This window comes from Ambystoma mexicanum, chromosome 4p (genome assembly GCF_040938575.1).
Source record: "Ambystoma mexicanum isolate Mex_15411 chromosome 4p, UKY_AmexF1_1, whole genome shotgun sequence".
NCBI classification, from domain to species: Eukaryota; Metazoa; Chordata; class Amphibia; order Caudata; family Ambystomatidae; genus Ambystoma; species Ambystoma mexicanum.
Window position 1 is genome coordinate 1,010,874,643 of NC_090927.1, and position 25,825 is coordinate 1,010,900,467.

At 47.0% G+C, this 25,825-nt stretch overlaps 1 protein-coding gene across 1 annotated transcript in view; it reads left to right on the top strand.

Moving 5' to 3' along the window:
* Positions 1-7,576: 7,576 nt before the first annotated feature.
* SERINC1 (serine incorporator 1) overlaps positions 7,577-25,825 on the top strand; it is a 311,310-nt gene continuing 293,061 nt past the window's right edge. Inside the window, exon 1 of the mRNA XM_069606597.1 lies at positions 7,577-7,749. Within this exon, the coding sequence (XP_069462698.1) occupies positions 7,711-7,749 (39 nt within the window). The 5' untranslated portion in view covers positions 7,577-7,710. The remainder of the gene's footprint in view (positions 7,750-25,825) is intronic.

A 25,825-nucleotide genomic window follows, 5' to 3' on the forward strand; every position in this document is an offset into this window, starting at 1 on the left:
CATTTCCAGGTCTTTAATTTGGACCATAGCTTTTGTCTGTCCTCTCTGTCGAATGCTTGGGAGAAGTCCACAAATGCTAGAAAGACACGTGGTGCACCTAACAGGACTTTTTCCTTAAGTATATTCAGGATATGTTAGCACTTGTACTAGCGTTTTTCTGAAATCCTGTTTGCAGGGGATCAGCGCTCGACGAGGTGTGAGCCCATTTACGGAAGTGGGTCAAAAGTATTGTGGTGAAGACTTTCCCAATAACATTGAGAAGGGCTATTGGCCAATAGTTCAGGGGGTCTTCTCTGGAGCCCTTTTTGAAAATCGGGACAATCACAGCTTTGGTCCACAAGTCAGGGATTGTTTTCCTTTCTCCACAGTCCTTGAAGATTGAGCTGATTAGAATTGACCAGTCCTCTGGGTGTTGTTTCAGGTCATATTTATTTTTAACTGCACAGGCTATAGTGTAGTACAAGTGGATAGCTCAGCAAGTTAAATGCTCAACTCTGGCACATGCCAGCATGCACTTCCACAGATGGAAAGAAATGCAGAAAAGGGAAACAAAATAAACACGGTCCCCGAGCCGCCATCAGGCCCGTGTTTATTTTTGTTCATATATGAGCATTTCTTTCCATTTTGCCCACACTGTGCAGGCAAAATTGAAAGAAATGATCAAATGTGAAAATAATAAATGCAGCCCCGGTGCCCTCTCAGCACCCGAGCCGCCATCATTGCCGCCTTTTATATTTTTCATATATGGCCATTTCTCTACATTTTAAGATAGAGTTGGGAGTGGTTCCTACCCTAATCCGTCGTAGCTGCTGCACAACAGTCTCCTGCACCGCCCAGCCTGAGCCTTGCGTCACACCGGAAACAGCCTTAAAGAGAGCTGATGGGAGAGGCATTTCCCCTTTATCCTATCAGCCTCTTTAAGGCTTCTCCGGTGACTCCCAGTTCTGCCCCCAGCCAATCGTGTTGTCTGGGGCGGGACAGAGAGTCATGGCTCGGAGGCTGGTGTGGGCAAGCCTGCGTGCAGCGTGCGCTACTTTAAAAAAAAAAATCTTAATTCATATTGAATCGTGTGCGCCCCCACACTGGGCAGCCATGGTGGGGCAGGTTGCATCCTGGGGTACCGGCCCAAAAGGAGGTGTGATGGTGTCCCCCGTGCCGCCCCGTACTTGCATCTGCACGCATGCACACTCAAACAACAGTGAACACACGTCTGCTCGTTTCAAGGTCCCGGCGGCATCTGCCGCACGGACCGTCTTTATTTCAAACGCGCATGCGTGGCCATAACGAAGCTTGTGCATGCGCACACCCAGTTAGAGTCGTAACATCCCTTTTTATCTTTAAACAAAATAGTGCAATAACTTGCCACTTGAACAGGCTCAAATAACAAACATTAACTTTTCTTAACAAAAGTTCATTGGCCTCGGGCTTTCACCTGTTCAGTCTCCTGAGTCCAGGACGTAGTCCTTGAGCCGAACAGGTAAATTAGGTCCTTTTCGCACAGGGTACCGCTGCTCCACTCTCGGACTCGGTGGCGGGGTCCCGACTGCCCATGGCGGATCCACGGATGGGTCATCTTCAGGGAGCTCAGCACTGTTCTCGTGTCGTGAGGGCCCTACCGGCTCGGCATCTCCGGGCCGGATGTCGATCTTCTTGAAAAATGATTGGTTGCGGGTGATAGTTCCTCTTTCGCTCGCTGCGGTAATCATGGACCCCTTGACATGGGTGACAGCCCACGGTTGTGGCTCATAAGGCAAAGACAACTTTCCTTCAGGCCTGCGGTTGCGTACCAGCACTGAGTCTCCCACCACTATCTTCTTGTCTTGCAGCCTTCTCCTTCCGCTCTACTTCTCGTTGTGGGCCTCACGCTCTTTTCTCACTCTGTCACTGTCTATAACGCCTGGCTCACGCCCTTCCACTTCCGGGAGGAGCCCTCTCGGACATCGCCCAAACAGAGCCTCTGCTGGGACTACTCCGGTGGACTGGTGAGGGGTCGTCCTATACTCTCTGAGAAACTCGAAAAGATTCCTCTTCAGTTCCCCTCCACTGTTTTCTGCGATGCGAAACACCTTGTTGAGCATTCTCATAAGCCTTTCGGCCTCTCCATTCGCCCGGGGCCAGAGTGGCGACACCTTCCGGTGCTGTATACCCCTTTCTCTCAGATACTGCCCAAATTGCTTTCCAGTAAATGCCGGTCCATTGTCCGAGCAGAGAACTTCTGGGAGGCCATGCGTGGCAAACATTTTTTCTAACGCCAGGATAGTATGGTCACTGGCCGGTGAATCCACGAGTTCCACCTCTGGATATCTCGACCACTAGTCCACTACCACTGAGAAGTACATGCCCCTTCCGGTCAACCCAAAGTCAGCATGGACTGTACCCCATGGCTTCTCACTCCGCTCCAGGGAGTTGATCGGTGGCGCTCTTTCCAGGGGACTTGCTGCTTGGCATGGCAAACATCCTTTCACGTGCGGCTCAACAAGGCCCTCCAGATCTGTAAACCATACTTTTGGTCGCAGTCTCGCCTTCATTTTTGCCACACCCTGGTGTCCAGTGTGGGCCAGCTCCAGGACTCGAGCCCTCAGCGACTCTGGTACAACAATTTGCCTCCCTCTAAGCAGCAAACCATCCTCAGAGAGGGAGAGTTCATCACAAATCTTCCATAGTGCCTGGAGGTCCCTCTGGGCTCTGTCTTCCCTCCTAGTGTTGTTCTGTAGGATATCTCTCCATTCCCCACTCCAAATCACAGCTTGGATGATCTTGAATACCTCGTTGTTCGCCGACTCCTGTGCCACACATTTCTGTCCAGCACCACCGGCATGGCACACTCCACAATGTTGTGGATGAATTCTTGGCACTCCACCACTTCCCCATGTCCATCTTTCCTTTCCTTGTTGGGGTGGCGGGACAGGTAGTCCGTCGGGTTGTTCGTCCCCGGGCGGTATACCAATTTGACCCCATATTCGATGAGGGCGAGCATCCACCGCTCTATCCGGGGAGGTGGCTTTGAAGACACGCCCGCTAGGATGGGCAGAAGAGGCTTGTGATCCGTTATAACAGTCACAGGTTTCCCAAGAATGTAAAACCTAAAGTGTCTGCAGCCCCACAGGATAGCTAAGGCCTCCCTCTCAATCTGAGAGTAGCGTCTCTCTGTCTCCGTGAGGGCTTTGCTCGCATATGCAATGGGTAGCATTTCGCCTCTCGCATCCGCTTGCATTAGGACTGCCCCCAGGCCCACCGGGCTCGCATCCACCACAATCTCGGATTCGGCCGTGGGGTCAAAGTAGGCAACCGTGTCCTGGTCGGACAGCGCCCTCTTGATCGCAAGAAATGCCTCTTGTTCTCTTTTGTCCCACATCCAGACAGCGTCGTTCTTTGTCAGGGCCCGTAGGGGTTCAGCGAGGGATGCCAGTCCCTTGATGAATCGGCTGCAATAATTAAACCATCCCCAGGAAACTGCGGACTTCTGTCGGCGACTGGGGGGCGGCAGCCTCGCGGATATCCCTGACTTTTTCCGGATCCGTGGACACCCCATTCTCGTGAAACACGAAACCAAAGAACCCAATGCGTTCCTTGAAGAATTTGCATTTCTCACGATGTAAAGTGAGGCCAAGGTCTTTCAGTCTCTGCAGGGTTGCCTCCAAACATATCATGTGCTCGGCATGCGATGTGGCGAAGACCAAAATATCATCAGTCACTCACATTTATTACTCCCTTGAGGCCTGCCAGAGCGCCCCTGATGGCATTTTGAAAGATCTCCACGGCGGAGGATATCCCGAAGCTAAGGCGCTTGAATTGGTACATACCCTCGTGTGTGGTAAAGGTGGTAATGTACCTCGAGTCTGTGTGTAGCTCCAGTTGGTGGTATCCTGCCTTCAGATCCAGCTTGGAGAATATCCTGGCTCCCTGCAGTTCGCCGATAATGTCATCTAGCGTGGGCGTCAGGTGGCGTTCACGCTTAATGGCTGCATTGGGCAACCGCATGTCCACGCAGATGTGTACCTTGCCCAGTTGTTTGTGCTTCAGCGCCACAACTATCGGCGAGACCCATGGAGTCGGCCCCTCCACCTTTTCGATGATGTCCATGCTGATGAGTGCTTTGAGCTCATCTTCGACCTGGGAACGAAGGTGGAATGGAATACGTTGGTGCTTCAGCGCTGTCGGGCAAATGGTTTCGTCTATATGCAGTCGCACTGGCTCTGCTTTCAGTCTGCCAATCCCTTGGAAGATATCCGCAAACCTCTCCAAAAGTGAAGTAATGTCCCCTTGGTAGACCGCACGCGCAAAATGAACAAGGTCCAACGCTTCCGAGGCCGCACAACTCAACAGGGACTGTGGGCTTACATCAGTGACGAAAAACCTTGCTTTAATCGCCTTGTCTCCTCGGGATACGGGAGCCACAAACACCCCTTTTATGGGGAAGGGAGTGTCACCCCCGAAGAACGTGAAGATTTTGGCCCTTGACTTGTCCAGTGGAGGAGGACCTGGGATGGCCTCATAATGTTCAGTGGCCAGCACACACACCGAGGCCCCAGTGTCAATTAGCACCTGTGTAGGAACCCCTTGAATGTCCACAACGCACGTCGGTTGTCTGCGTTTCTTGGTCCCTGTCGCCAAATTCGAGATGAAGAAGACTTCTTCATCCTCCTCCTCCTCCGCTGCGATGTTGAGCCTCTGGGTGTCCTGCTCCACTCCAGCAATATTGCATTGTCTCCTAAACCCACCGCTTAGCCTGGTGGGCCCTCTCTGCATGGCAACCGGGGCAGCAGCTCTACACATCCTGGCATAGTGCCCTGGCGTGTTGCATCTCCCGCAGACCCTTGATTTAGCTGGACAGTCTTCCGAATGCGGCAAGTCATACCCACAATATTGACAAATGGCAGAACCACCTTGCGGTGTTGTTGGTTCCTGTCTCTTCTGGCTCCACCTCGGTTTTGCCTGAGGTTGTCTCCCTATGGCAAAAGCGTCCTCATGCTTGCCTGGGCGTACGGCAGCATCCATCTTGGCTCCTCTACTTTCGGCCAGTTCGTACACCCTTCCACTGTCCAAAATCTGTGCTAGAGACATGCCCGGCTCCCTCAGGACCTGTCTCCGCAGCTTACCTGAGCTGCAACCTTGAATCAGTTGATGGCGGACCATTACTTCCGCATCCTTCCATCTGCACGTGGTGGCTAGCTGTCTTAAGCGTGCACAAAATTGATCCAATCATTCGTCCTCATGCTGCTTTTCTCCGCACATGACAAACCTGTCAAAGTCAATGTTGGATAAAGGAATAAAGTGGTCCTTAAGTGCAGTTTTGACAGCATCGTAGGTCACCACTGGTAAGGTGAAGGATTCATAAATGCGCATTACTTCTGTCCCCGCTGAGTATAGCAGTGTCGCCACTTTGGCATCATCGTCCGTTTCCCTAGTGGCCGCAAAAAACATATCAAGTTTTTTTACCCATAAAAGCCATCTCGGGCCCAGTTTTGAGGGTGGGCCTGAGGTATCAAATTCTTGCATGGGTTGTAAGGAGCCATGCTCCCTTCTCACCACTCTCACCGCCGCAGGAGCTTCTCCGTCGCTGTCCGCCATCTTCACAGGTCGCACAGGCACCTCAATCCGTATTAGAGGCCGCAAACCTGGCTAAATTCAGATTCGATGTACCAGAACTCTTGGGCTGAGATGCTGTGATGATGTGCTGTGGCTTCCTCTCTCCCACAACCTGTTTGTCCAGGCAGAAGTGCAGTCCCCCTTTCTTGGGAGAACTGCAGAGTGTCCAAAAATTGAGGAGATGTTCACCTCAGTATTTAGGCAGCGCACGAGCACCCTCGCGGGCCGCAACTACCGTAAATACCAAAAGCAAAATGGCCGCCATCACACGTGTGAGGTTCGTAATACACGAGAAGATGAAATACCCATGGTGACACGTTTGTAAGTGCCGAGCGTTTCTCTCCCCGTGTCCCGCCTCGTCACCAATGTGATGGTGTCCCCCGTGCGTAGGGCCGCCCCGTACTAGCATCCGCATGCATGCACACTCAGACAACAGTGAACACACGTCCGCTCGTTCCAAGGTCCCGGCGGCATCTGCCGCACGGACCGTCTTTATTTCAAACACGCATGCGTGGTGTGGTATCCTGGTATGATTGTAGCTAGTGCTTGTGTATGCAGGGGCCTCATAGAATGGAGAGGTGGAGCTTGGAGTGTGGGAGGCTTGGGGATTCCACAGAGTGTCGGTTGGGACTTGAAGATAGACTGGGAACCAGGGCAGAGGCTTGTGACTACTCTCCTACCTTTCATTTACTATAACTATGTAACTAAGAAGAATAAAGCCTGTTCATTTTACAGTTACCTGAATCAGCCTGGTTCCTGCTCCATGCCATCCCTGGCTCAGATACATCATTTGGCGACGACGATGGATTAAGAACCTGGAGTAAGGTATGGAGAGCGGAGGAGAACTGAGGTGCATGGAGACTGACGCTGTGTACCTGTAATGGAGCCCTGCCATGGTGAGTCGAGATTGGAGGCTGGAGTAACCCTGGAGATGGCATTGGCAGAAGCATCAGGCAATGGTAGCAGACTACAGCCCATCCAAGCCAGACCGGAGTGTGAGGATGGGAGCTGAAGTGACATTAAGTGATTGGCAAAAGAAGACTTGCCAGTTGTGTGCTGCCTGAATTAGGGGGCAGCCCATTTATAGGCACTGCAGCCGTGCTGAGAGTAAAGCAGTGCCTGCTTTGTGAAAATAACATAATGCAGGCGTTTGAAGACTGCAGCCCTCGTGTTTAAGGTACTGTAGAGCAATGGTTTTGAAAAGCTTTTAGCCCATCCATGGGGCAGAAGCAGCATCGGGATCGTGGAAGTTGGGAGCTGTTTGGCAGAAGTTGTCACCCGTGGGCATGCAGGCGCGGCCATGATGAGCCCAGCGCCGATGCGCTCATGTGTTGAAGGGGCTTTTGGGACTTGTTATGGGAAAGGCCTTAGAGAGCGTGTACGAGCGTGTGAGTGAATGGCCCCTGCATACACAAGCACTAGCCACAATCATACCAGGATACCACACGTGGCCATAACAAGGCTTGTATGCGCACACCCAGTTAAAGACGTAACAGGAGGGTCATGCTGTAGCCCCCATGGGAGCCCGGGCCTCGCCAGGCTTGCCCACCTCTACACTCACACACCAAAACACCACCAAAACCATGCTACCTAGAAGAAGCAGATGCAAACTGAAATGACCAACAACAGCAAAAGCAGTCCTGCGCTCTCCTCTGCTCCCACTAACCCATAGCCCCCTTTCCTTTCAGATCAGCCTTAGTGCCTGGAGACCATGAACGTGGCAGCGGTATGCGGTATAAATCTCAAAAACATAACATCTTTTGCCACCATATATACCGTATTTGTGTGCTATTTATTTTTTAATAATAAGTAACAAATTTGAACATACAAAAGATCACTAGAGTTCATAAACACTGATAACAGGATCCAATGACAGTCACATGAAGGGAACGTACAGCTTACAGGGGACAAATCACGGTTTTAACAGCACATAGCGATTTTGGGGGAAGTGACGCGACAAGTTTGTCAGTCAGGGAAGTGACGTCGTGTGGGGGGCGGGGAATAAACATTACGGGAAATAGAATCCGAAGACTGTAAACAGCAGCAACTGCTGGACCGCTGCGGAGTCACGCTGAGAACGGCGCCTACTGGAATACCCTAGGGCTCGCCACAAGCAGCACCATGGGGGCGGCACTGGGATTGTGCTCGGCCGCAAGCTGGGTGAGGATTCGCAGCTAATGGTTAAGGGAGAGGAGGGTGCCTATGGTGCTGTATATTGGGAGAGGGAGGTGCTGCATTGACTGCGTCTTTGGCCACCGCCCTGGCCCCTCCCTCTCCCTTGATGGGACCCTTGCAGCACTAGGACCCCTCCCTCTGTCTTCGTGCTGTCATTTTTTAAGCTGTACTAACAGGGCGCCGCTTCTCTTGGTGATGTTACCCGTGTTATAGCTAGTGTCGTACTTAGGCTGTGCTGACGTTGAAACTCTGCCACCGCTCCTTTCATAGATTTCATAGGGTTGTTGTAGACATTTGACTGGATGATCTCACGTTGGGTATGTGTAATCAATCCAGACTAACAACGTTTAAGAAAATAGACAATCCGATCCTGATACCGCAAGCTATTAGTTCACTTGTCGATGACAGCGTATTATTACCATCCCTTTTGCCTCGTATGTTTCAATAATTTATTTTTAAAAATAGGACTTTTCTTTTTTAGTTGTTTTCGTTTTAACTGGCTATTTCACTTTGCCGCCCTTGTAATAGTAGAAGGTAGCCAAAGTAAGAGTTAAAGCGTTGCTCCATTATGTATTTATGTACGGTCGGGGTTCGGAGTGCGTGAAAGTACCCTTTAAAATAAAAAAAAACAGAAACCACAGCGTGACGGGCAGTCTGCAACATCAGCAGGATTGGCTGAGGATCGCTTGTTAGAACCGGAACCCCAGCGTTCGTCCCAGAGACTGTCCAGTGTACAGACCCTGCCCACAATGAATGACCTCAAAGTGTCGTATTGGCACCCTTAGTGGCTGCGCCCCGGTCGTACCTGCTTGTGAGCCTCGCAGGACATACTTGCTAATGCGATTTCACTGTAATGTCTACACCTAGTCTATGTGCTGCTTGGCATATGGAACACAAAGGGATTCTTGCTAGGTTATTTTCTAGCAGACTCCTTTCCTACTCGGACTAAGCTGTCAGTAGCTGCTCATGCCACGAGCTGCTGCTAGTGATGAAACATGTTTACTCCAAAGCTTTTGGCTACCGCCCTTTGTATTGCTCAATCAACACCACACGACCACACTGATTCCTTATCTCGGTCTCCAAAGCACCCCGTTGTTCATGCTCTGTCAGTAATAAAAATGCTCAAAGATTCTGACGGCTAAGTGAGAATCTGGCCTTAGTCCATTCTACCAGCATTTACCTTCCTTTACTTCGGACTTCTCTCGGTATGCCCATTGTAAAATCTTGTATAAAGCTCATATTGTGTATATATATATTCTTTGTGCAATCGCCTTGTAAAAAAGTGTTTACTGTAATAATGTTTTTTGACTTTATATAACACTACAATTGTAATGTCTTCTTATGTACAACCAAGCTGTGAGTACACTTTTGCGATGCGCCCGACTACCTTCGGGTTTGGTGCGCAATACAAGTAATAAACAAGTCGGGTAGGTTTATTACAACCCTTACTCTTGAAAATGCTAATCACTGCTTTGTCTCGAAGACTCCAGCTTCTTTCTTATGCCACATATCTTCACAGCTCTGGTTGGTACAAATGTTTCAAGAGTTAAGATAATAATTTCTTGATAGTGATGACTTGAAAAGTACACACATCACCTAATAACCAATCAGACAATTTATAAATTGTCAAAGAAACATGTTGACTAAAAGGAGTATGATTTATAGCTGCCCCAAAAACCTTAATGAAAGGAGACCAGTAGCAGCATTCAAAGAAATGTGAGTCTAAAAATATCCTTTGTGTTTAATAATATATTTTCAAGGTTTAGACACGCATTGAAAGAAAAGGCATGATTTGGTCCCCTGCTTGTAGTCCTTTTTTCACACAGTATCCATGTATCCCCTAACGTTCGCACTGACATCTCAACCAAAGTCTTGTCATACGCATACACCTACAAACGATCACAGCTATGCCTCCCAGAAAATCAAAACCACACTGGGAGTTTAGAATCAAACACCCACAACAGCAAATGACTAAAAAAGAACCAGCAAATGACTAAAAAAGAACCAACAAACTGTTCGCCACCAGGGACTGGCAAAACAAAAATCTTAAATTGCAAACGCCCCCCAAACCGATCCTCTACGCTGAAGTCAAACACTGTATCAAAAGGCGGGAGGAACCCATGCCCAAGCACTATAACACTACAACGCCCAAAGGGCAAACAAACCCGAGAAACCAAAACGATTCACTGCAATCTAGTCAATGCCTCATCTGTCAAAGCATTGCGCCGACATACCTCAGCAAAGGGGGAGCTGACATCCTATTCATCACAGAAACCTGTCTAATGAATGACTTTAAGGTAGTTGCTCCCAAATCTCTGCTGAACAAAGTTAAACATAGGAAGGCCAACCGCTAAGGAAAAAGAGGATGGCACCTAGCCATGGTCTATGAACAACACCTAAATATCACGTGGCCACCACCACAAAACATCCCAGACTGTTGATCACTCTTTCTCACTTAGCACTGGGCCATCAAAGTAATCCATCCTTCTTTATAATTTACAGACCTCCCACCTACAACCCAAACTTCACACAGAAATTTATTGTTGCAATAATCTACATTACAATAGAGCACACACACCTGATCATACTAGCAGACTTCAATGTCTGGGTTAAAAAAGAAAAAAGCAACTCTAACAAATCACTGACCTACCAACTAGCCAGCATGCACCTACAACAAAATGGTAAAGAGTTCAGCCCAAGCAGCCAGACACACAGAGGGTGGGGGGGTGATTGACTTAAACAAAATAAATAAGCCAAACTACAGCAGCACCCCCAGTACACATTCTCTGAAGCCCACACCTTATACCTATCGAGATTCGTGGACCAATGTGACTGCGGGTGGCCCACAGAAATGTTATCCCAATTGAGCAAAGAAATTGGAAATACCTCAAACCAGACAGAAATCCACGAATCACGCAACTCGCCCCTGGACACATTACCACCAGAAGAAAGAATTGAGGCTCTCCAGAAATGGATCACTGAAGCCCTAGACACACGTAGAACTGAAGAAACTCTTCGCTCCCTGCCATACTAAAATGGTCACAAGATGGTTTACATCTTCTTCCTTACCCCTCCGAGCCCTAAATAAAAACCGGAAAATCGAGCAAACACAGAGGAGGCATTATAATCAATGGGACAGAATCGCATACCAATGGCAAATGCAGCTCTACAAAGCAGAAATCATAAACGCGAAGAATCTACACTATGACACACAAATCACAAAAGCGAGCAATGAACCAAGAGATGTTAAACATCGTCAATGAGATAAGACACCCAACATCTTGCAATAACATTACCACCCCTGCGATGACCTTGCAAACCACTATGACCACAAAATCTTGAACCTCCGGTAATTCATCAACGCAAGCAACAATATCGCTGACGACGCTACCCAGGAGGCAACCACTATGCTGAATTTCTTAACAAAAATCTCAACGTAAGACTTGCTAAACTAGTGAAAGAAATCAACAAAGCTGGCTCACCAGCAGACATTAGACCATCACACGTCTTCAAAAACATCCTAGGATATAAGAAGCATATATAAGCAAAATCGCACTTCAGTGGATGAATCATTCCTGACATGGAAACCACCTACCTTCCTTCAGCTCAACATCACGCACACTCGTCAGGTTCCACAACTATCGCGCAACTCATTTTCAACATCTAAGTAACCTTACTCATCAAGCTCATTAATGGACACATACTCACATGCTAAATACGCAGATGATCCTCTAATCACGCAGATGATCCTCTAATCATCGACACCAGCAATGAATCGTCCCAGCCCTTGCCAACTTCCTCTCACAAATAAGCACCTGGATGAGCAACAGCTTCAACTCAGTCCCAACAAAACTGAAATCATGATCGTGCCCAACAACCGCATTATGTACCCACATATGCCATGGCCCACTATAATGGGAACCAAACGAGCAGCATCCAAAGTGGACACAAATCTTGGAATTCTGATGCACAATGACTTCACACTGAACTCCGATCAGCGCGGTAGTAAAGCAGTCCTTCTTCCACTTACATGCTATCACATGGATACTACCCTTTCTCACCTTCCCCCACAGAACACTCCATCATCTCACTTGTTATGTCAAGCATAGTCTATGCAAGCAGTATTTACTTTGGAATCCCTGAATACCTCAACAAAAAACTACAAATCTAAAATGCTGCAGCAAGGCTGGTAGGAGAGAACACATCACACCAGCACTAAGATCACTACACTACATACTAGCAAGAAAAAGAACCTTATTTCAAAACACTTGCCTTGTTCACAGAGCAATTCATGACCAATGATGACCAAGGAATAGAATTCTTGTAAGAAAAACCTCCACATTTACACACCAAGAAGGACCCTAAGGTCTTCGACTGACCTACAACTTGAACCCAAACCTCTTAAAATGAAATGCAGTGCACCGGCCGTTTCGAACATCTCAACAAAATTAAGGAACTCCCTCCCGAATGGAATATGCACAGGAGATGCACTTGATCTTCAGGAAAGCACAAAAGACATGGCTCTTTGTTTGCCCACCTAACCCACTCTGATCCTGCATAAAAGAGAAGCCAACAGCTCTAATGCAGAGAGACTGGGCACAAACTACTCTGGCCACACAATTGGTTAGGGCCACCAGTAAAAGAGACCACCAGACGGCGAGTCCCAGTTTACTCGACAACCAACCTGCTTGATGATCACTCAATCCTACAGCACAAGGATCTCCCTTCGCCCCCACTTCCCACCAACCCTACTAAAACTCTCCATGATCCTACGAACGCTGCACACTAACCAATTACGCCTCTTACACTGCAAATGCAACACCCTCACCGGTACTGACCACAAACTCCACATCTCTTACAATAACACAGACCAATCACAACACGGTTAACTGAACACCTTAACCGCAAACGCAGAAAGCCACCTTTATGGACTCGGGCGCTTGCATGCCCACCAGCCCACACCAACAGGAAACTAACCCACACACAGTAACCGTTTTTCCTAACTGAAACTAGCACCTGTGTGCTCTCCCACTAACAAACTCACTTGTCACCTCCCCCTTTTTCCCCCAGATCCACCAGAGCACCTTGAGACCATGCAAACGGCAGCGTGCACGGTATAAATCGCATTAACATCACATAACACTGTAGTCTTTCTCCCTTCCCCATTTCTTCCACTCACTGCTGTGTATGAAACCGTCTTCAACAAATGATGTCCGTTTTAAATGCTTCACTGCAAGCAAAGAGATGTTTTGAGGAGTATTCTGACAGAGATAGCACTGCAGAGCACTGGGCTGCCCTGTTTCTCTTTTTGTTCGACATGTCAAATGGAAAAGGGTAAGAAAATAAATAGCAAAAGCAGATCACTTCCAATCTCGACTCAGAAGCTTGTCTCCAAGCGTCCATGCGCCCAACACAAGAAATGAGGGATCCAAAAAAGAAACCTTAAATAGGAAATAGATTAGGAAGACCTTTGTGATTTGGACCCAAACCATTTAACTTGATTTCAAGGGACATGAATGTGCACCACAGAAGTCCCATTACCAGGGACTAATTAACATGCCATGCACCCTCTTTATTCCATGTTGATAGCAATTAAGGCTGATCAGTGACGCAGGGATAGCATAACTTGATGTCTGTTTATAGAGTGCAAGTTGCCCCCCCCCCCCAGCCCTCTCCTATAGGGACATCTTGGTATGCTGTAGACCGATGACCAATATTCATTACTCATCTCAGTGATACTTAAGGGGGTATGCTGACCTGGTGTACAGATTACTTATTGCTAAATGTGTTTGCTTATAGGGTTGTCCTGCTTAATCGCTGTTAAGCCTTCCTAAATTGGACAGGAAACCCCATATTTTAGTGTGCCTGCTTCGCTCAGAGAAGCCACACAACTCCCTGTAGTTCTTTCACCAATCGTCTGTCTCTCGTCATCTTTGTTCGAGGACGGCATAGCTTTCATATAAAGCAGCAGCTCGCTTTAACATCTATCTTTGGCACCCACCGGTTAGTACATGGAAATACTCAACGCAGCCCATAGCAAAATTTGAAAGTCTGATGGCTTTAGGCGGGAGGCTGAGATTTGATGGGAAGACCAGACTTAATGCAACACTTGCGCTCCCACACCTATGGCAAAACACCACCACTTCTGGGCCCTCAAAGGGTTGATCCTTCAGGTGCAGAAAAGGTTAAAGTTAACCAAGCGAGGTACCTGCAATTGCTGAGAAATGGCACATGCATCACACATGCTTGCTCCAACTCGTTTGTAATGCCTAAAATGTTAATTATGAGTAGTATGATCTCTGTACTTTATCTAGGGCACCAGTGCACGCATCCCCACGTTGGCATTGTTTAATGGCCTAATATGACAGGCTAACAAGCAGGTAGTCGCAACTATCTTAAACCATAGCAATAATCATGTAACTTCAGTTCTTGTTTGCGGACAGAATCCCCATAGGACATCTGATGGGCATAAAACAGATCTTAAAATTATGGGACCAAATACTTAAAAAATTAGAGTGTACGTGGTAGTAACTTAGAGCATATTAACTGTGTAATTTAGAAATAATTTTGGAAGATTTTTTCCAACCCTATCCTGCAAGCCAGAACGTTTTTGTCCACCAGTGTACTGGAAAAGGTTTCCATGGTGGTAGACCAATCCGAGAATGGTTTGAACACAATCTTTCTTTTTCATGTTGCATTTCTAAACAAAAGCATTGGCGAAGACAATAGTTTAACTTTTATTTAGGCATGGGATAGGCATTTGCCAGACACTATCCTAATGGTACTACTTAGTAACAGCTAAAACATGGTGTGCATATTGAAGTAGAGCCAGGCAAATGTCTATTTAATATCTATGATCGAACCAAAACAGTTGGCCTTGCCATGGCACTGTCATGGACCAGGGCTCTCAGCCCAACCTCCTCCTCCTTCTTGATGGGCATCTTCTGTCTCTCTCCAACTTCCTTCCTTCTCCTGCCACTCCTCTGTCTGCCGCCCATCTTGCCCCATCCCCAACACCGACGGGTGTACCACATCTCGGAAGACCTTCAAAGGTGGCAACCAGCTTCATCTAGCTACTCTTATCTCTCGCTCTGCTGCTTTAAACACTCCTCTGGTATGTCTCCTTCTTAAAGACTTTGACCTTTGTTGTTCTCGCTCAAACTGAGACGTGGTTCACTGCTTTTGACACTTCTCCCTGAGGGTACAAGATCCTCTCTAAACCCACGCCTAACCCGTCTGTAGGCGTATTGGCCTTGATCTTCCCTGAATGGGTCCCTGTTATCATTCCCACTCAGACTTGCCCTTCCTTTGACTGCCTCGTCTGCAGGCTTTGTGTCTCTCCACCCCTCTCGTTGACTCTCGCTACCATCTACAGAACTCCTGGTCCGGTCTCCCTGTTCCCCTCAGAGTGGTCTGACCTCCTCTTCTCTTCTTGCCTCCACCTTCAAGCTTCTAATCCTCAGAGACTCCAATATTCACCTTGTTTCTCCTGACCCGGCCACTGGACTCTTCCGCAGCCTCTGTGACTTTCTTTCCCTTGCCATTCATCCCTCCACTCTGACACACTCATGTGGACATACCTTGGGTGCTCTCATCTCAGCAGATATCCCCATCTCCAACCCTCTAACTACACCTCTTTCCTGGTCTGACCATGCTCTCCTGCCTTCTGACCAGGATCTCTTAGGTCCCCCAGCTAAGCCTCTGCCAGTCTCCTCAGTCATTCGGCAGATGAAGTGAGTGTCCGTTGCTGCTTTTGCCACCACTTTCATTCCCTTTCACACCCCTGCCACAGACCCGGCCCTTTCTAATCGTCTCTCTATCGCCACTACCACCTTGGACATCCTTGCCCCTGTCATGAGGATCCGCATGAAGCCTGTCTCCAAGTGCAACGCCTGGTATGACTCTGACCTTGCCTCTCTGAAATGCAAGTGCAGAGTTGCTGAGCGGAAGTGGCAGGCATCAGATACCTCCTCTGACAGACTGGCCTGCTGCCTGCTCCAAAGGTAATACGGACTCTACATCTGCTTGAAGAAGAGGGCACATATCCAAGCTTGCATCACCCGCCGTCCCTGACCCTCTGTACTTCACTGGCCTCCCACTTCTTAACCAAAACTTGGGACATCCTGTTATCACTCTCCTCTACTCCCCTCACTCCTTCTCCAGGGCTCAGGCCTCTCCCGTTCCCTTCTATTCTCCTCTTTCTCTCCCATAGCACCAGATGAGGTCTCTAGACATGTCCGCTCTATGAAAGTCTCCTCCAGTTACTTCCCTGCTCCTGCAGAACTATCAACGACAACCTTGCCTCCCTTGCGCCAGCTTTGGCTGATTTCTGTAACCACTTCTTTGCCACTGGCTACTTCCCACTACCCCCTCGAGCACTCCCTTATGCATCTTCTCCACATGTCCTCCCTCCTTGTGCCCTCTGCCGACCCCCTCCTGCCTGGCTAACTAACTACCGCTCTATCTTCATTACCTGCTTTGTGGGCAAACTCCTGGAGAAGCTGGTCATCTCCAACTGATCCAACACACTGATTCTGTTGGTTGTCGCCACAACCCCCAGTCTGGCTTGAGCGCAGCCAGAGGCACGGAAACTGCTCTACTGAACTCCTGTGACGACTTGCTCTCAAATCTAGATGCTAACTCTCCTTGTAAGGAGCTTGCTGGTATTTTAGTTGATGATCTAAATTACCTGGCTAAGTCCACCGCAGAGGGTATTGAAATATGGATTCTTGAAACAACAAGTAAGGGAAGGTTTCCAACCTTGTGGGAGAATATAAAAGTAATACCACTTGATATGGAAATAAAACTGGCTAAGCGCAAGTTACGCAGAGAGGAGCGACTCATAAAGCGATGTTCGCATTCTGTGCAAAGTGCCTTAGTTAATATTATAAAGGTTAAGAACTTTTACGGAAACTGGCACAAAAAGCGTAAAGCACAAGGCCTGAAACATAGATGGCAGCAGCTATTACAGATAATGCTGAGCCGAAACCCAAAAACTATGTGGCACACTCTATCCCTGACTAAGGTTCCAAAGGATGGGGGGGGATAATAAACCATATTCCTGAACAAATCTGGCAGAAATTTATATTTAGACAAGGACCAAATGGGTGAACCACGTGGTCACCTGTGGCCATTGCATTTTTACAGGGAGTGCATAATTGACATCATAGGAAGACCAAATGGTTTGGCTATGGCTTTACTAAAGGCTGACCCAGGAAATTGGGTGACGTTCTTATGCATACTGTTTTCCAAGATATGTCAGCAGGGGGAGATACTACAATCTTCGACTCAATCCATACTGGTACCTATTTATAAGGCCGGGAATTGCTCACTACCCGATCGTTTATTGTCATTGTTACAGGGGAAAGTGTTTGCCACCTGTGCCCTGAAACATTTTTAAACATGGGTGGATGAAAATGAATTTCTACATCTTTACAGATAGGCTTCCAAGCAGGAACCAGTATTAAATTTAATAATAGTCTGGGATTGTAAATTGCCTTCGTGGATTTTAAATCCGCATTTGATTTGGTCAACAGAGACCGACTCTGGGTAAACATTTCTGAATGGGGCTTTCCTCTGTGGCTCCTACAGATAGTTAAGTACCTCCACAATAATACTACGGCCAGGATAAGGCTAGGATATGGAAACTACCTCTCAGGAGAAATCCGTATAAACAGAGGGGTTAAACAGGGATGCATGATGGGCGCACTTCTTTGACTCGCCGCTTAGAGGTGGGTGCTAAATGGTCACCCAGGATTCATCACGACAGAATTACTGCAATTCTGTACGCTGATGACCTTTATAATTTTCAGTCACACAGTGGCCGGAATTAAGGGATTACTTGGAGAACTGGCCCAATACACTAAGGAAAATTAGTTGGTCATTAACTTGGATAAAACCAATGTTCTGCTTGTCTCCACCAAAATAATAGATAGGTCAGTCGTGGAAACTCTGCTAGGACAAATCCAGTACACTTCCTCGTATGAATTCCTTGGCTATGAGCTAATGCGATCAGCGAGCCATGAAAATATAATAAATTAAAATCACAATAGCAAGACAACTAACCTTTCAGATTTGTGAGCGAAAGGGCAGGTTTCTCTAGGAGCAGGATCTTACTGTTGTATGAAAAGTGGTTCTGTCCCTCCTTACTGTATGGCCTAGAAGACCTGCAAAGGCATACATTGGAATATCTCAACCACATTGAAGGGTTCTTTTGGCGTAACATGTTGAATCTGCCACAGTCCACTCCGATGGGAGTCCCAGCTCTAGGCGCAAGTACTCTATGAAGGCAATGACGCTAGGGCGCAGGGGTGAGTTGTTTCTTCGAACCCAAACTATTAGCATAGATAATCTGCTGGCTCCTATGCTTTCAAATAGTCCTTTGGGGGGCACAAAAAGATGACAAATATCTGCAATTGATAAAAATGCTGTTCCTTACTGTGAATTGGTACGCTGATTTCCACTGTGGGACACAATACGAGGTCCTGAAGAGAATATTTGCAAAGCAGGTGGCTCGGCGGGACTGGGTTTGTAATTTTGAACGTTTAGCTACACTTTGTGGTTATGCTCCAGTGTCCCTGGTGACCCATAGGTTTGAGACCCGAGCCCTATCTGTTGCTCTAACCAGACCCTGAGGTTTGAAGGCTCAGGCTTTTGATTCATACTAATCAACTGTCGGTACTTGCCACTACAGGTGCACGTTTGAAGCTGCAAGAGGACCGCAGATATTGCAGAATCCGTGTGATTCCTGGGAACAAAAACTGTCACGCACATTTTTACGGAATGGCCAAAATTGGCCCCGAAATATATTTGATGTTTCCTCTTAATGATGCACTGTCCTCCACACATCTTTTCTTGGACCTTGCTCTATTCTTGGCTCCAGACTGTTTAGCCTTCTGTAGTTTGGTAGGGTATAATCTCCTAGGCGATGAGCTTTTTCTGTTTCTTTTATCTCGTAGTCTTCCCTTGTCTTTACTTCGTAGTATTTTTCTCTTGCATAGGCTATACTCGGACAACTAGGAATCATCCCCTCTTCCCATGTTAACTTTATGACCTCTTTCTCAGGACAAAACAGGATTCTGTTTCTCAGCCTACTATAAATCAAGTTCTTCAATTCTATATTTTGCGTTTCGTCAGTTTCACTGAGACAAGTTCCCTTTGGATTATAACTAATCCCCTGCAGCCTCCCGGTTCTGCCTGTTATCTCTGTACTTACAGGGTAATGTGTCCAGGGCCCGCAGTCGCTCGGGACAGTTTCTTTCCTCCCAATACTTTGCGGGTTCGTTCTCAGTGACGTGATTCTCTCACTCCCTGTCCTGGTATCGTTTCTGATACCCGGACAGGTTGCTGCACTCTCCGCAGGGTCGTGTGAGTGCTGTTGATGGGGCATCCTGCCCAACACAAAGGATTTGTGGTTATGCCACCACCGGAATTGAGGTTCACTTCCCCTCGGCTTCTCTTCGCCTGTATATGTCGGTACATCTCCCTCTTTGTTGTAAAACAGTTTTGAACTTCTTACTCTGTGTGGTTCCGCTTGTCAGATTTGCCTTTAGTCTGCAGGCTAAGAAGGGACCCTGGAAGTGTAACGAAGGGATGAAAGCTAGGATTGAAAATGTTGTTTAATAGGGAAAGTTTGTCAAGGCCTAGTTTTCCTTAACACTCCTATTGTAGCAGACAGGTGTGATCCCAGCTCAAGATGGTGGAGATTTCCAGAGCTGATTGGTTGGACTACAGCAATGAGGTAGTTCAGCCATCTATCAAGTGATGGTCACAGAACCTAGAGCTCCAGAGAAATCTATTGTAAATACATGCCAGGAAAAGGAAAAAAGGTCAATTGAAAATAAGATTTGAACTAAGCAAATTAAGAAAGTCAAGTGAATTTTAGCATCTGCAAGTTACGTGAATTTATTTCCAATGAACATAGTTTGATCTAAGAAGCTGTGTTGTGGTGTTAGTCTACATAAACTCTTAGACTGCTACAGTTTAGCAACTGGGAGAAATTGTGGGTGTTGGGAAGATTGCTCTTCTTTCAGAAATTCGCTCACACGTAACGAAAAATCTTGGGAGCAAAAGTTCAAGTGAGGCACTGCCGAGAGAAGGGTTGTGCATGTGCGCTGAGAAAACAGATTAACGTGCTGCACAGGTATTAATTTAGTAAACCTTGTGTTGGCAATCTAACCTGTGCTAACAAACATTGCACTCTGGGTTAATTCAGGGAAAGTGCGCAAAGTCAATTCAGACTCTCTGTAAGGAGACCGAAGCATATGCCGCTCGTCCTTGAGAAAAGGACCTTTGCTTTTGCATGTTGGTGACGTGCGTGCATGGTTAAGTTTTTTTTTTCTTTCTTTTTTTCCCTTCATCGATGTTACGGGAGCTGTGTTAGCACAGGGTTTACAGTGAAGGAGAAGAGCGTCGGTAATAGCACAACCACTCCAGAAACTAGCACAGTGGTTCTGAGACACAGCTCGTGATAAAGAGTGTTATGAACGTTATAGTGATCCTAGGTAATGCACGGAGGCGAACAGTATCTGCAGATGTTGCATTTCTAGCGGCCTTCCCTGCTGGCATATGCACCTCTTGTTCTGCATGGCCTCTATTTTTAACTTACTTGTCGCAGTCATTTGGAGGTTTATTCTTAAAGTGTCAGATGCTTTCACTTGAGGATAATGGCATACTTTGTTCATCGTCAGCACATCTTCTAAAGGTGGTTGTGTTTTGCATATCGGTTCATCCTATGTATGCCATCACAGGGAATGGCTTACAGAGTTCCTCGGTGGAATGGGAGTCCTTGTACTCTTGTCTCTCCCAGTGAGGTCCCACTTGCCCAAACCTGTAGGGAGGGTCTTGCGGGGTGGGCTCACTTCAATTGCCTCAAAGGGGAGGCTCCCCCTTGGAGAGAAGCGACGAATTTCCTAGATTCCTCAGAATACCGTACCTGAGAACCACCTAGTCGGTCAGGTTTGGGCTGCTCTGCTACTTTCGTACTCTGAGAGCCTGCTGAACTTGCAACATAGTTAAAAATCCTGACCATAGGCCTTAAGGAAAAACTTCCTTAACAATGAACCTAGTATTTAGCATAGATCAATAGCATTGCTGATTTGTGTATACTAACTCTAACCTGACCAGGCCAAGTCTATGGCCCCCCATTTATCTTTCATTATTTTAGTTTACCATGAATCTTTAGATCAGGAGAAAAATGTGTACATGTCCATTAGGCCTACCTCAGTGCACATACTCTTTTAACATAAGCCACCATTTCCCCAATGTCTTCCCGTCCCTGCCCAGGTTAGCCCAGAAATGTAGCCCATATCCTGGAGAACATCTATCCCTGTCCTTCGACTTCAACACTAGCATCTCAATTGCAGAGGAAGAAACTACATTTAATCACTCCCCAAAACTGGCTGGCATGGGAAACTTCCATTGTCTTAAAATCTGTTTCTTAGCAGCCCTGAACAGTCGGGTCCTTTCAGGTGTCGAAAAGAAAGCCACGTTGGAATCCTCCCCTGTGAAGAATGGGAAACTCACCAGAATCCTGCCTCTCAGAACTTCCATTTATCCTGGGAATTATTTAATCCAAGAATTAACTTATTTCATAGTAGTTCTATAGTAGGTGATTGTGAGTACCATACTTGTGTATGCACCCTGACCGCTCTGCAGATTTAGCTAGACCTCTCGTGTGCATACAATCTGGGGTTCTGTAAACCCATTTCCAGATTTTGATCTGCTTTCCTTCTCTTCCCCGCCCCACTTGCCAGGGTAACTAGTTGTATGTTCTGGCAGCATCTCTCCCATATGCCCTCTCCAAATTATGACTCGAGAACAGGCAGAAAGAAGCTTTTCATCTGGTATGTGGAAGCATCTCGGGTGCATCCAAACCAGCATCCCGAAATGTTGAGTGTCATGGGCAGTTCTGATCCTTGTCTCCTTTTGTCATTTTCCAGGAGCATATTGTTAATTGCAGTCTTCTATAGGTTGTATTGGAGCAGGTTTTTAGTTCTCTCCTTCTTCAGATCTTTGAAGGCGATCCAACCCTTCTCATCCAATAAGTTCCCCGAAATATTTAATTTCAGAAAGAAACAGATTCAACCAACTGCACGTTTTGGCTAATGTTTTGATAGAGATGTCTTGATCTAATTAAAGCAGTCTGTGTATGCGAGAAACATGTCACCTCTGGTACCTTTCTCCAACAGTCACACAGGAATTGTGTTGCTGGGGAAAGGAGTCCTTATGGGGGTGCTCTTGGCCCTGTCTCCAATGCTTTAATGCCACCAACTCACAGGCCCTCTTATCCAGCCATCAAGCCAGGTTTCTGACAGAGAAAGTCACATGGTAGAGCCCGAAGACCAGTATGGTAATTGCAACCAGGCAGGCAGATGCTACATTTTCATTATGGTTCATTTTGGTGGTTTGCTGTCCAAATTGAATCCCTGCATCATACGGTCTATCGGTCCTTTCCAGTGACTGAGGCAATACAGATCAACCGACTGTATTTGAGCTTCTGGGCTGCCATCAATTTCCTTGTCTTGTTCCGCTATGTAGAGCGAGAGGCTGGAATCCACAAAAAAGGAGTAATGGAACGCCCAGATACCAAGTTCATGCAGTTAACATTTTATAAACACATGCAGATTGCATGTCTTGTGGAATAACAAAAATGGAAATCTCTCTGGCAACAGGGAAACAAGTGCAAACCAAAAAGTTCTGGATACGCCAGTCTCCCTTTCAAGGTCCCTCTGGGCGGGGTGGGGGGAGTGGGGTATTTTCTGTACATCTGAAAATAAGAGTTTTGTTTCAGCAAACGGGTGCCAGGATGGGTGAAACAAAAACTGTTTCTTTCTCTGTAGTCTGTATCCCAAGTCCAGGCTCCAATTTTCACCACTGGGTTCCTGAGTTCTCACCCAAAAGACCAAGTCACTCCGTCATGGGGAAATAAATACCCAGGATACTTCTTTAATCATGATGAGGTCTGGTCCTTTGAGACCCTAGGCGGAATCTCATTGTCTGTCCTTTTGTCCGCATCCTCCTCCCCTTAGCGTACATGTTGGTTGTTAGACAGCTTGTGACCTCAAGGTTCTGGAATGGGCAGGTACATGGAGCTCCCTCCTGCCCAGCCGTTCTCCTTGGCTTTTCAGTCCCTGCCAGGGATATTTATTATTTTATTGCTTATAGTGCAAACGTAGCTCAAGAGCAGCAAAGCACTATAGTACAGGATTGTGCCAGAATTGGGCTTGACATTTTATAACGCAGTACAGTTGGTACAGGGCGAGAAAGATTCTTTTTATGCGTCCGGCAGGTATTCTTGAAAGGGGTTTGGGTTGGTCTGTGCTGTGCTGTGGTTTAACTCTCCCATGCCGTTCTGGAGCCTCCCTGTTGGGGGTTCGCGAACGGTACAGCAGTGCTGGTGTGTGGGCTGCACCCTTGTGGGTGAGGAGGGGGGGGTGTTTATTGTCGATTAAATGTACCTGTAATCTGATTCCTACCTCTGTGTGTGCCTCGTTTCACAACAAGTTTGCGATAAGCTGCCTTTGGTGACGGGGGCTGGCATATTTGATGTGGTTTCAACCAATTTCTTCTTGGGTTTGATTCCTTCGCTGTTGATAACCTGCCCCAAATACGTAACTTCCTTCACCTTAATTTTGCATTTGTCATTCTTCAATGTGAGCCCTTTGTCCTGTATTACCTGTAGAACACCCAGCAGGTTTGCATCGTGTTCTTCTGCCATTGCGGCATATGAGTGTCATCCTGGAAGAAAGAAACACCCTCCAGGCCACCAAGTATTGCTACATTAGCCTCTGGAAGACTGCAGATGCCAAACCAAATGTCATGCGTTTATATCTGTATGCACTCGGAGGCATGACAAACGAGGTTGGGTGCTTTGAGTCTTCATCCAAAATAACCTGAAGGTAGGCAGACAATGGGTCCATGGTGGTGAAATACCCTGCAGGCTTCATGGTGATTAGCATCTCCTTGATGTTTGGTAGGGGATGCTATTAGCCCAGATGCTGGCATTCAGAGACTTTATGCAAATTATGAGGCCGAAAATGAATCATCGATTGTAGGGTTGAAGAAACTAAACACCCTCCAGATTAAAATACACCCTTGCGAAGCGAGCCCAATACTGTACGTAGCAACCCATGATTTCTCTTCTAAGGAAGGGTTGAAGAAGACGTTCCCTCTTGTCTTCAATGACAAAATAAGGATGCTTTAAGGTTTTAAGCATCGGATTGTGCTGAAATGGGGTGGGGGGCAAACCAGCCATACATAAGGTGAGAAATGTACCTGTTGACACCAAGGACGCCCTACAGAAGGAATTGAAGTTGTGCTAACATGACATTGAGCTCATCAAGTTATCGGATTGGTTGGATCCCTTAGTGATTGCAGAAGTGACAATTCAATAAGGATGTGTGTGGGTACCTCAGAGACTTGAATGCCAGGATCTGGGTTGATCAACCTCCCCAACCAAGCCTCAATGAGATGCTAATCATCATGAAGCCTGCAAGATATTTCCCCACTTGGCCTATCTTTTGCCTGCCATCGGGTTGTTTTTGGATGATGACTCAAAGCACCTGGCCTCGTTTGTCATGTCTCTGGGTGCATACAGATATACACACCTGCAGAGGCTACTGCATAACTCTTTGATGGCCTGGAAGGTGTTTATTTCTTCCAGGATGACATTCTTATAGCCGCAAAGATGGAAGATGAACACAGTGCAAAACTGCTGCGTGTTCTACAGGTAGTAAGGAAAGAGGGCTCACATCACATTGAAGATTGACAAATGCAAAATTAAGGTGACGTTATGTATTTGGGGCATGTCATCAACAGCGAAGGAATCCAACTCAAGAAGCAATTGGTTGAATCCATATCAAATATACCAGCCCCTGTACGCAAATATCAGTTGTGTTTCTTTCTTAGGGAGGGCAGAGTATTCCAAACGTATCATACATTTTACTGATAAAACAGAGTATGAGAGATTTGAAGAATGTATGAAGTTCAATTGGTTAAAAAAAATGCCAAAAAGAATTAGAAGACCTCAAGAGAGCTGTCAATGATGCACCTACTCTCAAAATGTTCAGCACTGCTGCCACCAGTGTCATCACAGTGGATGCTAGCAATGTGGGTTTGGGAGTTTTAGAACAAATTCAAATTCTGTGGAGACGACTTCCCAGTTCGGGCTGGGAATCCAGGAGGCGGCGAGCGAGGCAGAGAAGCGGCAACAAGAAAGGGGGAGTGACATCTGGACCAGAGACACATTCCCGCAGGCAGGAGAGATGCCGAAGCAGGACGCAAGGCAAAGGTGGAGCTTATTGCCGTCAATGGAAGCCAGAGTGACTAACAGACCACCACCAGCTGCAGAGATGCACCTCCTGAAGCAGAGAGAGGGAGAGCGAGAGCTGAAGCAGAGAAGGACCCGAGCAGAGTCGGGAAGCCAAGGGAGCTGATCTAAAGCCAGTAAACCCACAGTGCAAGGTAAGGGCCTCAGGAGGGAGCTGGAGAAGGCATTCCCTGATTGAAACAGGAGGCACATTTTATACGGCTTGCATTACAAACTGATTGTCTTCGTGCCAGTATTTGGGGGTGAGGGGGATACAAATACAACAGTGATAAGAGAAACCTGGGGAGGAAAAAGCATATGCCCTCAGATCTTGACAGTGGATGTACATAGTGAGTAAACCTGGCAGGAGAGTATGCAAGGTGTTTTGCTAGTCTGGGACCCGCACCCAAGTTGTGATATCTTGAAAAGAGAATCCCGTGGAAGACTCATGCCCTTAGGATTTTGAATTGAATTTGTGGTATTTTGAAAAGGTAATCCCAAGGAAGATTAATACCCTTAGGAATTTGAATTGTATTGAATGTGGCAAAGACCTGGGGAAGGGAATCATTTCCCACAGAATGGATTGCAATCCCAAGAGGAGGGTGTTTCCTCTTGGGCTGTAAAGATCTTGGTTCTTCTTTTGTATTGGTGGAGAAAAACCTGGTGGAGGGAGCCATTCCCCGGAACTGTGAACATTATCCAGTTGAAACTTTTGTTGAATTGGTACCTTTTTTGTTGTTGAACGTGAACATG